This window comes from Ixodes scapularis, unplaced genomic scaffold, assembly GCF_016920785.2.
Source record: "Ixodes scapularis isolate PalLabHiFi unplaced genomic scaffold, ASM1692078v2 PGA_scaffold6__148_contigs__length_123643588, whole genome shotgun sequence".
Lineage (NCBI taxonomy): Eukaryota > Metazoa > Arthropoda > Arachnida > Ixodida > Ixodidae > Ixodes > Ixodes scapularis.
The window spans coordinates 43,295,688-43,312,285 of NW_024609881.1; the positions used below are offsets into that span (position 1 = coordinate 43,295,688).

Below are 16,598 nucleotides of genomic sequence, written 5' to 3' on the forward strand. Positions count from 1 at the left end.
ACGTCTGTTGCTTTGCGAAGAGGCAAGCTATACTTACCAAGACCCTATATCGTTTAGTCGATTATTCAGAAATGGCACAGGAACGCGAATTCTAGCAACATAGGAACATTGTTTCTAGCAACATAGCAACAGATTAGTTCACACTTGTGTTCGATTGCAACTGACACCGTTCTCTTACTGGCACTGTTACGTACCGAACTGTCGCAACACTCAAAGTTTAGCAGGCATGAAGCTCCGCAGATTTCTGTCGAGGCCGAGGGAAATACAACGCCATTTGATATAATTAAATGCCATAAAACATGTATAAAAAGAATCTGCTCACATTACATGACTCAATATAGATTTATATATGTGCCATTTGACTCGATATATGGAGTTAATATGCTAAACTTGCGGCGTTGTCTTTTCAGACCAGTTTTCTGACATTCCTATTGGTTTCTGCTCCGCAGACAGATCTTGATTGAATGAAGTTTTGCACGCATTTGCGAAGATTTAGCGTAGTTACCAAAGCGACCATTTTTTCCACTTCGCCGATTGCAGAGCAGACTGCCAACTGCGCCTTTCGCCTCATCGCGAACCTGTCCAAGATGGCTGCTCTATTTTGCCCGTGTCTATACCGTTCTACCTTCATAACCACTGCGAGAAAACAGTCTCCTCAATGAAGAGAAAAATGTATGTACCCAACGGGAAAATGTATTCCATGCAGCGTGTATTTCTGTTTTGTGTAAAGGAGAACATCATATTCAATCGACGAGAACGAGCATCACCTTGTGACGAGCAATTGCGTACGACATCGTCCAAACTGCAACCAGCTTGCAAAAAAAAAAAAAAAAACTCATTCTTCGGTCACCTGAGTTGTTTTCAGTACTACCAGAGGACAGGACACAAGCTGATCTCTGAAATGAGCTCAGCCATTTATACGGGAAGAGTTTCGTCGGGAAACGAGGTAATAAAACCGATGAGGGTGAGGGGGTGCGCTTTTTGTTCCCTTATTGTAGTTGAAAGAAGCTCGACGAAGTCTTAGCTTTTGTGATGATTGTGAGGCACGCAAAAACGTAAAAATGAAAGAAAACTGTCTTTGTCTACTTGGTTTCACCTGCTAGTCACTGTCTTTGGTTGTCTAACCTACCCAGGAATGCACCTGTAAAAACCCTTTCACGCTAGAACTACCGGCTCATGCGCATTACTATATTTAACGCTTCATATATTTTGAACACAGCAGTTAATGCATTGCACGATAACACAACGCTTAGAGTCGTGTTAGTTTAACCTTCCCAGTGTTGCCTCATTTGACCATGGTGATGCTGATGATCAACCGACTGTGGGACGTTCTGAAACACTGCCCAATGCCTATTTATATATCATTTGTCCATATCTCAAATGTAAGGGACGGGGCACTTATAAAGATATAAAGTCATGCTTGGCATTGATCTTTATGCACTTATGCTCAGTTCGCATAAAATGTAATGTATTAGTCTTCAAAAATATTTGATTCGATTCACAGTCAGTTTTGAAAGTTCATATTTGATCGGAGTCAAAGGTTTTATATCCACACACTTCTAGTTATAATACAGTATAATATATGAGAAAACTGATGAAAAGATAGATATAATTTAAAAACAAAACAAGGTTCACCTGCACACTGCCATTGTAGCGGCCAATCAAGATATTGGCATTTGTCCAAACTCTCATGGCTGGCTTTGGTGTTATCGAGGCCAACGACCAGATGACGATGTGGTACCCGGACACAACCATTTGCAGATCGGTGTTCATCGTCTTATCTGCATTTCAAAGACAAAGGCGAGTTTTCTAATATGCTGTTGAGAATATCACGGGTAGAGTAGGCTCTCACGTGATTCGTTAAAGTTAGGTTTCTGCTGCCTTTACTTTCTTCTACAGCAGAAAGTGAATCTGGAGAATTCACTGTGGACACAACAGAAAACAGTTTTCATTGTTAACGAACACAGTGAGGGTGCAAGTGAGCTGGTGCTAGTTTGCCATTTTGTTAAAACACTTGAGGCTGGGTGAAAAAAATATTGAAACAACTAAAACTAGAAAATACGGGGGAAGAAGTCAGGCAGACGACGTCTCAACTTGGTTGTTCTCTAGACAAAGTTTGAGAAGTCATGCTCTAAAGCAGTGGTATTCAAACGTGTCAGTATCGAGATACGTCTATATTTTTTTACAAACAGTTAAGTAAACTCTCGCTGGTCATGGCAATGATACAATAAAGCGGAGCAGAAGCTACAGAACTTGTAAACAATAATGCACACTAGGGAGTATGTATTAGGCTCAAAGCCAAGCATCAGTGAATGACTCGAATATTTTAAAAAGTGATTTATCCGAAAGAACACCGTACCTAGTGGTGGGAATAAAAAGGAAATTTGTTTATACAAAGAACCCCTCGATATACTTTGAAAGGCCTAGTCCAAAAACCCATGCTACGAAATCGAATGCCTGGCTTCTCAAATTGGATTTTCCTAGAACCTAAAATGGCGCCACAGGCAACCAAATATAACCTCAATCCCAAAATAATGCACAGTAAAAGGTTTCAGTGGAATAGTCTAAGCCCAAACAGTGGTGTACATGATGTGTCAATGATATCCACACTCCTTCCTATCTTCTGTTTGCGTGTAGCTGAATAAAATCTGTTTGCAATCATGTGAACTCTTATGCACAACCTCTTTCTGGTTGCCTCCAAGTTCGATTACGGGACTCTGGATTGCCAAATTATCCCATTTAATTCGTTGTAACACAAAGAGTTCAGACTATTAGACCTATACTTTAATTTAGCCACCAGAATCACAACTTGGAAGCGGCTTTCAAAGAGCCCTTCAATTACGGTGCTTGGAACGCATCTCTTTTGAATGCGTTTCCCGCTTTCAAAAAGTGGCCTCTCGATTTCCACCTCACGACGTCACGAAGGTGTCGTTACGTCGTCGGTCGGGATCGCGGTCATGTCACGGCAGCGGCACAGTACGTGGCAATTGCACGTTACGCTGCAGGCTGATCTTTAGCTTGGCAGAAAACAGAAGCTTCCGAGAGCCGGGACTGTTGAACAACGGCAGCGACACTCGCGATTGGTCGTACATATTGCTGGGTCTTTTCCCGCCAACCATCGCGATCCCGACATCCGACAGCCCGACATACTTGCTTCTGCGAAATTATTCATTTTCACCTTAGCACCACCATGGCTTTAACCAAAAACTGTTATGTCACCCCTAGATTTTACAAAGAAAAAATAGACAAGATGTCGTGCCTATCCTTACAGAGCAAAGGTGGCGAAAGTCACGGTCCAGTACAATTATACTACGTCTGCTCTTACGATAGACTGCAGAGGACGGTAGGGCCATCTCAGATACCCCAACACTCTTGAGCGCATCGCGGATCAGGTGACCCCCCCGGTCTACATGCTGACGCGCCCGAGAGAAGGTCACGGAACACACACGCTGCATTTGATAACCTCTCATCCTCCCAGAATTTGCCGCTGTCTACCGTAAGACGAAAAGAAGTATAGCACACTTCTGCAACTTCTCCACGACCTTTATTCCCAACTTGACGTTAAACATTTATCCTAGCTTGATCATGGAGACAAACGACAGGGAGCGAAGAATTTGTTGAGCACAAAAATTAGCTCTAAAAATTTATATTTTTTTTGCTTTAAATTTGTCAATTTTTCGGCGAAAAACATTGTGGCAGAAGTGGGCTCGCTGTCTCCCTGCTGTTGCCTACGCAGCTTCTAACGCTAACGGTACGCATGTGTGCGCTTGGCGGTACGCTGCCTGGGAGATTACGGTGATGGATAAAAGTGAGCCGACTCTGAACGTGTATGCAGCTCGCTTCATCTTATATGGCAGTGCTGTTATATGGGATGTAGATTGACGTCAGCGAAGGCGATATATGGCTTGAAAAGATTCTATATTAAATATAATTAAACTTTTTGCTTTCCCCACGAACACGTTCTTCTTAGCTCAGTCAGTACAGTATCTGGTTGGGAACCACTTGGTTCCAGATTCAATCCTCGTCGGGAGTACAGTATTTGCTCAAGTAATAGCCCCACTTGTTGTAAACAAGGCCCTCGATTTTACGTTTTTAAAGAAGACACACAGCCGATCATAGCGTTTTGCATAAAAACGGAGCGAATAGCGTGGGCGGATTACGACTCTACAAAGAAAAGTGCGATCTCAGACCTTATCTCGTGTTGAATTCGCGCGGCTCTTTCTGCGGGCTCTCGGGCGCTAATTTCAGAGCGCACGAAATCGGTTACTGGAAAGGAAGAGTAGTGGTCTCATCGGCTGGTTCTTCCCGAGGGCGCCATTCCCTCTCGGATTGCTCCCTAGCCCTCCGTCTCTAGCCGTCGGAATGTGGAGCGGTGCAAGCGTCAAGTGGTACGTGGACGGCGATCGCGTGGTTTCGTCGAAGACGGTCGGTAGCAGTCTGCGGTGGTGTGTGGGGTCCGGTATGACGGGGATAGACATTTGGTTCTACAAAGTGCTTGTGCATTCGACGGTGCGAGGATTACAACGTACGGGACGGCATTTGCTTGTGACCGTGACAGAGAAAATCGACGTGGGAATGATTTACAGTGACTTCACGAGATCCTTCATCTATCACCAGTGAACCCGCTCAGCCTAACCGATTACGACAGAGCTCGCAGAGCTTGTCACTGTTTTACCGGGTTTTGTAGACGCTTCAAGGAATTTACAGGTTTGGTAAACGCGCGTTCAAAAGTTTGCATTGCACAATAAACAGAGAGCCGACATTAATTAACTGTTATTCGTGTCACATGGTGATGCGGGATACATATTGTGGGTGATGCTTGCACCATATTTTGCTGTGAGAAAATGTGGCTTACTAAACATTTGATCTGCTGTGCGCATGAGCAATAACGCATGGCGTTCTCACTCGAAAATGCAATGAGTTGAATACGCATTCCTAAAATTGACTTTTTTCCGTTCTGAAAAAATCAATTCGCATGCTGTTGACTTTCGTATTACCTGCCGATGCGTAAAACAGTTTATAGTCCGTCACAGTCATTATTTCGCGCCGTTGCGAGCGTACATCTTCCTTAATCGTCCATCATACGCTGTGAAATCTTTTTTATACATTGCCAATGTCAAGAAGCTTTACTTCCGTGACTAGTGCGAAAATGTCAGAGCTCTCTGAGCCCTTCAGTTGTGATCTGCTGAAAAGGATTTCAAGTAGCCCTGGTAGCGAGGAGGGGGCGCTCTGTTGAACCAAGATTAGATGAGAGAGGCGACCACCTGAATTCACTCTCTGTCTTATAGCTGCCATTTTTCTGCCGATCACGGTGATTCGCCATTTCCGTGCTCCGTGGGAAAGCAGACCCACAGGCTTTGCTCATATACAGCATGGTTATTACTCGAGCAAATGCGGTACTCTTGCATTCATGCTTTAAAATGGCCCCCGAGAGGCCTATATATATATATATATATATATATATGCTTTATAGGACTTTAACCTAAACGTAACGGTTGAACGCAAGGGTCCAACGTGATACCTGAGCATTATTATGCTTGCATAGAAAATTATGCCTACGAACGTGTTCTGTCTTAGAGAGATAATCTTTTGACACTCACTTTCGGAGGCGTAGTTGTACCAGAACTGAAGCACACACATGTAGTTGGTGTTCCTGATGGTAGGTGCCACTGCAATGGCCTCTCCTCTATGACCTTGAAGAAGCTGACCGGCGTGGTTTAGCAGGTAGTACCCTGTAGTAAGGAGATTCCACCGTCATCACTGTCAGTACCAGATCAAACCAACAACCGGAGCACAATAGCTAAACAATAATCCGTGTCGCAGTTGATGTGCGAAAGCATTGACGCCATGAGTCGTGTCATCGCTCTTTGCACTGTTGACGCCCGCCACATCACTTGTACGTTCACCTTTTTTATTCGTGTTCACTCATTCAGTCAGAGCTCAATCTATTTATTCATTTATTTATCTACTTTAAGAACCTTTGCGGGGCATTACATAGGGGGAATCAATTTACAAATAGCTGTAGCAAACGAAGTTTAAAAAGTTCAGAAACTGAATGAATAAAGCATATGAAGTTCACAAATCAATGTTGACATACAAACGACAAATAATAAAAAAACACATAGGTTGCAGTAGGACTCTGGCGTAGCTAAAGCGATATAAAATTTGGCTATATTTTTTTAGAAAAAAATCAAGATATCTTAAAATTTTTGAGATCTAGCTGTGACATGGCAATAACATACGGCAAGGTATGCACTCACTGATAGCGAAAGTGGACGAATGAAAAAGTCCTATACTTGGCATCAACATTTATATTCAGCGTACATTTATAGTTCTCAAAGAACAAAATGTTGGCCAAGCAAAACAGTCCTTTTCGCCACTCCTTCCCCCTGTCAAAGTTGAAAAAATGGCATGTGAAACCTCTCGTGAATTTCAGCCCTCTCTCTGCAGCAGTTCGGGGGCATATCATTGCAAATGCTCCATTTACTTTAAATGCACCAGTCGAAAAACACTGATGTAAAGTACAATAGCTCTTAGTAACTCCCAGTTAAAATATTCGCAGGTTTCTGCAAGGACGCGGGCAAATATTTATGAAGCCTTTATAAAGTCAAAGACCGCTCAATGGCACGCTATTGCGAAAGGTTTCTAACTTTTTACGAATTAGGAGACTGCTCGATAACGTGCAGTTACGAAATGGTTATGGCGACTTAATGAAGAAAAAATTGCTCAATGACAAGTTATAAAACGTTTATGGTACTTACATTAGTGGGAGTTTGCTTGACAACGTGTTCTTATGAAATGCGTATGATGTCTTTATGAAATGTGAGATTACTCAATAATTTACCACTCCAAATTATTTACGAGGCCTCTATAAAGTTGGAGATCACTTTATGACACGTCGTTATATAATGTTTCTGACGCCTTTATGAAATCGGAGATTGCTCAATGACACACAGGTGCAAAATATCAATGAGATGTTTTATGGAGTAAGAGATTTCTCGATGATATGTCGTAACCACGTATTTGTGACACGTTTTTGGAGCGGGAGATTGATAAATGACGCATCATTGCGAAATGTTAATGTCATATTTGTGAAGTGCGAGGTTTCACAACGATATACCCTTGCAAAATGTTCAGGATGCCTCTACGAAGTTTGGCTTTGCTCAATGACGTACCTTTGGACGAGCCTGTCCAGTCCACCGGGGGGGATTCCTTGAGTTCGCCAGCTCTTTTTCGTTCCCAGGATTGTTTTCCTTTGTTCAGGCCGCTATCGACGTTCCAACCACAAGTGTCCGTGGCGAAGTCGCACGGCCCACAGTTCTGCTCGTCAGCTCCATTCGGACAGTCCCACACAAAGTTGCACACGCGGTCCACGGGAACGGACCGCTTTTCCGCGTCCCCACAGTTGAACACTTCCGTGGACTGGGCTGTTTAGGGTGGGAATAATTACCGACATTATTAACATGTTTATGAGGTGTACATTCTGTGCACAATTTCCACAGTTTCTTTTACGAATAAAAGCTGTTTTTTTAGAATACTATAGCTAAAACAGGAAACACAATTTCATTCATTAATTTAAAAAAAAAACTCAAGGTTGCTTAGGGGCCCAAGCAGGATGGTTTGGACATATTATCAAGTAAAAAGATACATATTGTTAATGAGGAAGTAGCGAAGCCTCATGTACACAAAAGCATGTAAGTCTGATGTAAAGTTTGACAATATCATTAACACCGTTCGAAAACCACTGACGTGAAGTACAATACCCGCGAGTAAGTGTCAGTTCTATATTCACAAGTTCCAGGAAAGACGCGGGAAAATATTTTTTGAAATGCCCCAACTATAAGCTAAACTTTATTTTTTTTAGTTCTTGGCCTTTATGTTTTACAGGATGCTACTTAATATCGCAAAATAGAAAATATTTACAGTGAAATTGACAAATAGATATAAAGCCAAGACGACATTCAAAGATACCCGGGCATTTCAGTGTCGTGACTTCAGTGGCAGGCAGGTTTGGAGGTCGAGCAGGTATTCTAAAAAATAAAATATGTCAACCATTTGTTCCTGTGCCGGGGCTGGAGCGTGCTTTCAAAGCATTCCTTTGACACCAAGCAACTGATTGTAATCAATAGGAAACAAATTCTCAAGTTTAAAGAGTAAACCCCTGCCTGCCACCCGCGGAACTTTTTCATTGCTGCCAGTAGAAACTTCAGTTTGGAAAACATTGTGAGGACCAAAATCAGGCTTCAAATTATCGTGCGTGTGTTTATACAGCCGGATGTTAGTCTGCCGCAGTGGGCGTCTGGTGTCTTAGCTGCTGATGAGCAATTTAGCCAGCGCGGTACAACACCTAGCCTGGGGTCTTTAACGTGCACCACGCAGTAGCGATACAGGACCGCACGCCGGTATGATGCTCATTCAGATCGAAACGGGCAGGGGCGGGGATTGAACCGAGGATCCTGGGTTCTGCAGCGCGAGCTTTTGCTTCACGTGCTCCGAGGTGGTGTGCACTAGACCACTCGGCCACCGATCCCCCAGACCGAAATCGTAAATGTATTAAGTTTGCCAGAAATAAAAATTATTCTGGCCTAATATTTGTTTTCCTATTCCAGCAACGTTTATTTGTATGTAGCGCATTTCTTAAGTCGACTCGGAGACTTTGAAGAAAACGCCGGAGTACCCCTTTAAGAGTACAAACAAAAATGTAAGGCAGAAAGTTCCTGCTCTAATTTTACAACGTTAAAAATTAATATCCTAGGCTAAAAATGTAGCAGCCACTTCACGATACCAACTCATCATGAGACTCGGAATTGCCTGCATCTACCGACTCTAGACTTACCGAGCTGCCAACATTCTTTCTCGTCTACCATCAAATCGTCAATGGCGGCAAAGGCCTCCTTGTCACGTCCACAGTTCACATGAATGCCCACCTGTGTTGAAGAAGATTTTAAGTAGCTTGCAAACATTTTCTTTGTCTGACAAGCCATAGAACTCTAAATAAACTATTTAGATTTGTAAACTATAAAACATATATCAAGCTTTTGTTTGAATGTACATGATATTAAAATAATGCACTGATATGAACCATCTATATACTTCCTTCCCAATACTGCATGTGTTGAATCTAAGAATATGGGTGTGTTGAACGGACATTCATTATCACAAAACAATCATGATTGATGCCCAGTCAGCGTACTCACAGACATGCACTTGCATGTCTTTGAGTACGCTGTGACATCATAGAAATGTCAGGCGTTAATTCTCATAAAAGAAATGGAACAGAAATAATATATTTCATCTAAAAATTAAAATGTATTATTGCATGTAATGTGGATGTGTGCCTTTAATGTTTGTCAAAATGAGGTGTGAAATTGAACTGATGCAAGTTACTTTTACATCGACAAGTTGATATTCCAAACCAGGCTGCAACTATCACAATGACATAAAAAAAGTATTAGAACATGGTTTTTATCAATAAATACTGAAATATTAAAGGTCAAGAGTTTATAATTTTGTAGTGTACAAAGAAAGGACATGTTCACCAAAGTTTTTCAATCCCCCGGTGAGCCCAGTTTAACAATTTTATCTCATAACAAAAAAAAAAAAAACGTAATGCGCCCCCTTTATGCAATTTGCAGGGTGTGTAAAGCAAAACAAGAATGAATTTTCTTTTTTTTTTCCACAGCAAGAATAAACTATGCCTTGCTAAAAGCTCACGCTATCAAAATGTGCTGCGAGCAGTTGGAATCAGAATACAAAGTTTTAAAACCCACACTCATAGGAGATTACCTAAATCAAAGTCCAAGGCGATATTTTTAATTCTCTACAAAAAATGGGGCTCGTCGCCAGCGACACACGCAATGCCATCCTTGGGCGGCATTTGCCACAGCTTCTTATAAACAATTTCCGAAAATATATTTATATATATATATTTTAAATAACACCATGGTGTTGTCAAAGCTTTCAATCTGGCGGTGCCCCCCCCCCCCCCCCCCCCCTGCGCTGGCAGAAGGCCCAGGAACGACTCCTGATCTGATCATTGATGCACTAAAACCATGCAGAAGTCCACAGATTGTTGAAATTATAATAACATATGCTGACGAGTACTTGGCTCAGAGTTATGTATCAATGCGTGGCATAGATCCGGTAAAACATGCCGAATAACTAAAAAAAAAAACTTATTTAGGTCAAGAAAAGTTAAGGAAATTCGGGGGACTGAAGAACTCACGAGAGTACTTTGGGAAAATCCTTGCCTTTCTAGGAACCCAGTTTACGAACCCCTACTGTACGCTATGGCCTACTGTACGCTTATTTCCGGTTTAAGCACAGTCTTAGCAGATCCAAGCCACCTATTCGTGCATGTATATGTTCCAGATGCTACTATTTATCTGCATTGTTGCTCACAATGTCCGTGAGCTTGTGCTTGCCAATTTATATTGCACCCATGCCAAAACCGGGAACGGCGACTCAGCTGCCATTTGAGGAAGACGAGGGTTCACCGAGATCGAAAAGTTTGAGGATCCCTGACCAAAGGTACGAGCCGCAGCATACCGGAATGGGGCCCTGTTTCAGGCCGAACTGCACGCGCGTCCAGAGCTTGGTGGCATTCGTGCGTTGTTCGGTCCCGATCCGAATTCTGCATCCCGTGTCGCTCTTGGAGAGGAAGTACCAGAGGGTGGCGCACCGATAGCGCTGGTCCCGCAGCATCAGTAAAGCGCTGTCTGCTCTGTCTCCCGTGCTCTTGAACAGCAGGTAATAACCTGGCAAGACAAAGAAGATAATAAAAGTTTGAACTTGAAACATTGGCCAGGTATTCGGCATTTTGTGAAGCCTAAAAGTGAGCCTGGAAAAAAACGTGGCCGCGAGACTCGGCACTGATTGGTTGACGAATGGGAGAAGAGGAGCGAGGTGCTCGACAATGATTTGTTAAAAGGGAGGTCATGTGACAAGGGGTGGAGTCAGAGGAAGTAGCCGAGGAGGCGAGGTCGGAGGGCAGTGGGTTAGGAGGTTCTGGAAGATTAGCTGGTTTATGATTCCATGTGTACAAATGCCGTGTGTTGAATTTTGCGATGAAGAGCGCCGCAAACGTAGCCCTCTGGCTGTACAGGTTAGACGGGCCGTTAAACGATTATATGAACGTTTGTAATCCTAGAATCTTTCACGTATGCAGCACAATTCCCTAACAATTTGCGACACATTTTAAGTCGTAAAGTAAAATCACTGTCAGAACCCTCCCCACTTTTCAAAAAATTTAAGTGCTTGATCTCCATAGTAAAATGTAGCAGGGTCCGGTGTTGGGGGAGACGTGCATCATGAGAATAAATGAAGCAGTGCAAAAAAGGACACGGGGAAAAACTGGAAAACACACACAAATTAAGCACTATATATTGTAGTTCATAACAAAAAATATAAAGGAGCAACAGAGGTACAAGTACAGGGAATCTCTCCGTCAGATGATACCTTCCAACACCGCCAAGGGAACATGCCAGACTGATCAGTAGCTGAGAACTCACCATTGAAAAGAGTTGACAATTCAAAGCAGATGCAAAGAGGACCGTCATTTAAAATAAAAACGCTTCATGCACTTCTTTATTTTCCCATTAGCATATCTGCATATTGTTACAGCGCAGCTGTTAAGGGCTAGGTTCCCCAGGATCGTGTCCATGTATGTCGAAACCTACCTGGACAGCTACCGCCATCTATAAGCGACGGCGGCAAGCACACAACCAGTATGGTTTCCACCGTCACTCGTAGATGGCGGCAACCTTTCCAGTTATATTAGAAGAATGGATAGTTGGGCGGCTCGTTAGTGGGAATTCATAGTAGGAAACACTGCGAAAAACAGACGACGACGAAGAAGAAGCACACAGTGTATAGAGTACGGCTCCGCTGGTCTTCCTTTCTGACGAGAGTGGAAAGGCTGAAAGTTTTTCACTGCGGAATACAGCAAAATTCAGTACGGTGCACTGCCAAGTTACTCCTTCAGGACACTTAGCCTTGCCCTGAATGACAAGTAAAATGCAAACAAATGTATGTACAGATGGAAGTGTTCCAGTGCTACATGATATATGGTGACAGTGTCTTCGCTCGTTAGCAGTTACAAGTCAGTCAAGCGCACTCAAGTACGCTCAAACGCATGCCAACTAGCCATAGGGTCTAGTAACCTCCGGCGTTAAGTTTTAATCTAACGTGACGTCACGCCATAGGTTATAGCGGCACGCAATGTCATACGGCAGAGTAGCACCTCATGACAGGGTCAGATGGCGTGATGTCAAGCGAAATCGTGTTACGACGCTCGTATTTGCGTAGATATACTTGATGCCTTCCGTGCACGGGATTATTGCGTGGTAGATCGAAAGAGTGTCTTATCTTTTTTTTTTCCAGACTACCATTCGGAAAAGCATCCTGCCTAGATATGAAGATTCTCGGTATATCAGGTTTTTACAACATATACACCAACTCATCTCTGTGACGTCACGGCGTGGTGGTGGCGCGTCGGTCGCACTTCCGGTCTGGGGCTGTGGGCAGAAGTCCCCATACCAGACGTGCATTCCTGCGTTGTTTCGAAGGGAACCAGACAAAAATCTGCCTTCTCGTCAAAACGCCGGGACAGGGGCAGTACCAAAAGGGTCGAGAAAAGATTGAAGATCAGCTTTGACGTGCTCGGTTCGTCCGAGAATCTGGATACGTGCCGAGAAAAGGGAAAACCAGACGCCGTAGAACAACGATTGCTTGGGCGGGAAGCACTTTGGGTTGAATTCACAGATACTTGTGGTCATCAGATTTATATGTTTTCTTCCAACATGAACGTCAGAAAACCATCAAGTTGTGCGGACCAACTGCGGACTACGTTCAGAGCGTCTTCAAGTTCAAACGGCCGCCTGATCGCTAGAACTGTCGTCTGCTCTTTCAAACGTTTCTGCTTGTCGTCTCCACTCTTAGACGACGCCGGCCCGTAGACCAGATGTGGGCCCGGTACTTGCTATAAGAAGTAAGTGCAGGCCTCAAAAGACTTAAGTGTGAAGGTTGGTAAGCAGGCTCGATGTAAAAAGTAAATACAAGGAGATGTTGTTCAAAGTTTCCAGTGACCATCACTGAGTTGCTCTGCCTAATTGACTTGGTCCGATTCTGCTTGCAATTTTCAGCATCGACGTCGACCGTCTCAGCTACGGTTCACGCTTCTGCAGCCCGAGCGGCGTCGCGACTGAAAATTGCGAGCGAAATCTCATCATGCGAATCAGGTATTAGCGCAAATACTGCGGCATTCACGCGGAATGAATCGCCACATGTCACATTGTTCACGCTAAGGTTTGCGGTGTTGCGAGCCTCTGGAATTTTGCTGACGCCGCTCAAGTAGTCAGACATCGTTAGGAAGACGTGTAATCAAACATTCGAACGCGAAAAAGAGCGAAGGGATTCACACCGACGCCGATAAGATCGCATTTCAATGGTTTGTTTATGGGCGACGGCGAGCCTTTTGCCCACACCCCCACCGCGCTTGCGCGGCGCCGGTGGCGTCCACTAGGGGCGCTCTGGTTTGTTAGTAAACATGAGTTGGTGTATATAATGTTTGCACTTTACGAGCCAAATGAACGAAGGGTTTCTCGCATACCTCAGCGGACGTCAGAAGATTAATTTGGACCCCCTGGGGATCTTTCTACGTCGAACCAACATCTCGGTTACAGGGCGCCTTCTTTACAATAAGCCTCCTCTAGATACGGGCTCTTTGGCCTGAATTCCAATTTGCCACTTACGAATCAGAACTAAAAAATTAGATAAAATATAAAAATATGCATGTTGAATGTTTCAAAACTCACCTTCCCCGCTGTGCAAGGTGTGGTCGTTAGGAAGTTTCTCAAACAGCTCTGCACGCTGAAGCTGGAAGCCGTCGTTCCGCCTGCTTGCATTCACTACGGTAAAAAAAAATTTGCAAGAAGATAATTATTACACAAACAATATTCATTATACATGTCAAGTCTTGTCTGACGAGCTATTTTTTGCGGTCTTTAGGGTATATCCACAATTTAGGGCTCACTGAAGTATGTCTTAAGCATCCAAACCAAGCGTGTTCATTTCACCTTAAAGTTTAAAAAAACTATCTATACTAATTAAAATAACTCTACAAACTTTACAATACAATTTTTTTTAATATGAGACATTGAGAATAAAGATCAGAAATAGTTCATAAGAATGTGAAATTTTTTAGTTTTTTGAACAAGTGTTTTATAACTTATAGCCATCTGCGAATAGTGGATTTTGAGTCTGAAGCTAATTTGAAGCGAAGAGCTGTTATGGCTGATTATTTTCTGATCGAATATTGAATAGGTTGCCTAAGCATTTTACTATTGTCGCACCCTGCTCAAACAAAAACACAGCTGAATTAATGGATGAATTTTTATCAAGCTTCTACTTCTCCACTTCCAAGCTAAGTTTATTTACTGCTGCTTTGGAAAGTCCTATGCCTACATCGCCTACATTGGAACAGCAAGTATACGACGGCTTTGACATAAAATCTCAAGTCCGTCGTCATTAGTTGCACCAGGCATGAGCATGCACTGCAGAGATGCCCAGCTGTATTTAATCGAGGAGAACTATCATCTTCTTGTAATTTGCAAGCACCCTTTCTTCAATCTCGAACTTTAAGAAAAAGACGTAACCAACAATAATGAATACAAGGCTGCCAGGACTTCTCTGCCTCACATATACCCTTGCATATGAGACTCAGCTTATTTTTTAATTACTCCAATACAGATATTACCATTCACAGTTTTCACTTCTTACCTGCACCAGGCAAGAGCGTGCAGCATCCCACTTTGAAAGTGTGGTTTTCTCCGAATTATGCAATGCAATATCTGTACTCTTCGAAACGGTTATCGCAGCAAGTTTGCCCCGTTGAGCGCGCTTCTTGCCGAGCATCGGTGCACAGCGGAAAAGCAACACAAGTTTAGCTAGTTTTCAAAAGGGTTGCAGTACACCGGAGCTCGGTAAGAAGTGAGCTACACAAATCAACAGGGCAAACCCACCGCGATCACCGCCTCGAAGAGTATGCATATTGCAGTTCATCTCGAAATGATTATAAATACCGTAACGTATTATTCGAAACTAGTGCTCAAAAATTTTAATATTCGCACAATACTAATTTGTCACGATCCGAATACCCCGCCATTCTAATACCTTCTCTTGTAGAAAAAAAACATAAAAGTATGATACAGGTATACCATATTAAATTCCCAAATGAGAATGCCTGACAGAGACTAGTTGGTATACCAACAAACCATATTCATGATTAGCGCCATCTATCCGCCACCGCGCGAACTATCAAGCCTCCATGCCATCCTCGAGGTTTCTCCACCGTCCCCACTCTGCCTACATAGCCATTATCCGTGCCAGTTCGTACGATGTTGTTTTTGCTAAGATATAGTGGAGGAGTTAAGGCTCGTTCACACACTTGCCACCTCTTAGAGCCGGTGCCTTGGAACCTCTTAATATCTCTGACGACGAGCGGACACACTGGCGCCATTTAGTGAGTAGCACTGTAAACTTGGCGGTCCGGCATATTATCTTTTTCTCGCGCGCATTATCCTTTTTTTCTAGGCTCGAAACCTATTCTCAACGTTATAAACACGCCTTTGTTATAGGTATTAGGAAGATTTTACCTCGGGAATCCCGCAAAACCTTCGCTCTTGTGAAATGCATTTCAAGGGTCACTTCATATATGGCGCCGGAGACCCAGTGTGTTCCTTCGTCCAAACAAAATTTAAAATGTTTCAACAGGCCTGACCTCCCTCGGTCGTACTCGATTGCAAAAGTGTGAACGGGCCTTTAGCCACTTCAAAATGAATTATATTAGCGAGCTAGGTTCAAAAAGTTGTATTGGTTTCTTTCAGAATGACTGATACGACACCAAGAATCTAGTCACAGTGAAAACCGTTTTCTGCACACAACGTAGCATCTGATTCAAGAACCAGCCTCGTAAAGGAGCTATGAGTCATAGTTTTCCCGGTGCCTTTAATGTTGCTGTCGTTTTAGTTGCTGTTTTAGTTGGGAAGCAAGTCTAGCCAGCCATTAGTACTGTAATACGGAGCTTCATATATCGAGAATATAACAAAGCCCGCAGTAGAAGCAGGTGGCGCAGGGCATTTCATTTTGCGACTCGGGTGGTCCCAGTAAAAAGCCAAAATTAGTACAATATTCATTGCAAAAGCTTCAGTTTGAAAATAAACACAAACTTAACCATATTTATTTTCATTGGCTTCTTATTTCTTTTTTGATTGCGCAGCGAGACACATCAGTAGTGCGGCATCGCTTTCCCATGGCAGCACTCTGCTTGTCACCTCAAACATGGTTTGCCATGTCTCAGGCTACAGAAATATGTTTGCACAACGTTTGACAAGACGCGCAAACCTGAACACGTTCTATTGGTAATCAACTGGGCCAACTGGACCAGGAGGGTTCATATGGGACCAATTGAACGTTCAACTGGACGTCTCCATTCCCAATAGTGGGACAATGGTCTCATCGTTTCTAGTTAGGGCACAAGTTGGGACTGGTTAATTCAGAAAGATTCCCAGCCAGGGTGCCATAGCAATGTTCTGCGAAGG

General features: G+C 43.3%; 1 protein-coding gene across 1 annotated transcript in view; it reads right to left on the reverse strand.

Moving 5' to 3' along the window:
• The window catches only part of LOC8033077 (MAM and LDL-receptor class A domain-containing protein 2), a 217,299-nt gene that overhangs the window by 88,698 nt on the left and 112,003 nt on the right, over positions 1 to 16,598 (reverse strand). The window contains exons 32-37 of the mRNA XM_040210498.3: positions 13,815 to 13,907; positions 10,549 to 10,757; positions 8,837 to 8,927; positions 7,176 to 7,427; positions 5,601 to 5,732; positions 1,636 to 1,781 (exon numbers count right to left, since the gene is read on the reverse strand). Coding sequence (XP_040066432.1) covers positions 1,636 to 1,781; positions 5,601 to 5,732; positions 7,176 to 7,427; positions 8,837 to 8,927; positions 10,549 to 10,757; positions 13,815 to 13,907 — 923 coding nt within the window. The remainder of the gene's footprint in view (positions 1 to 1,635; positions 1,782 to 5,600; positions 5,733 to 7,175; positions 7,428 to 8,836; positions 8,928 to 10,548; positions 10,758 to 13,814; positions 13,908 to 16,598) is intronic.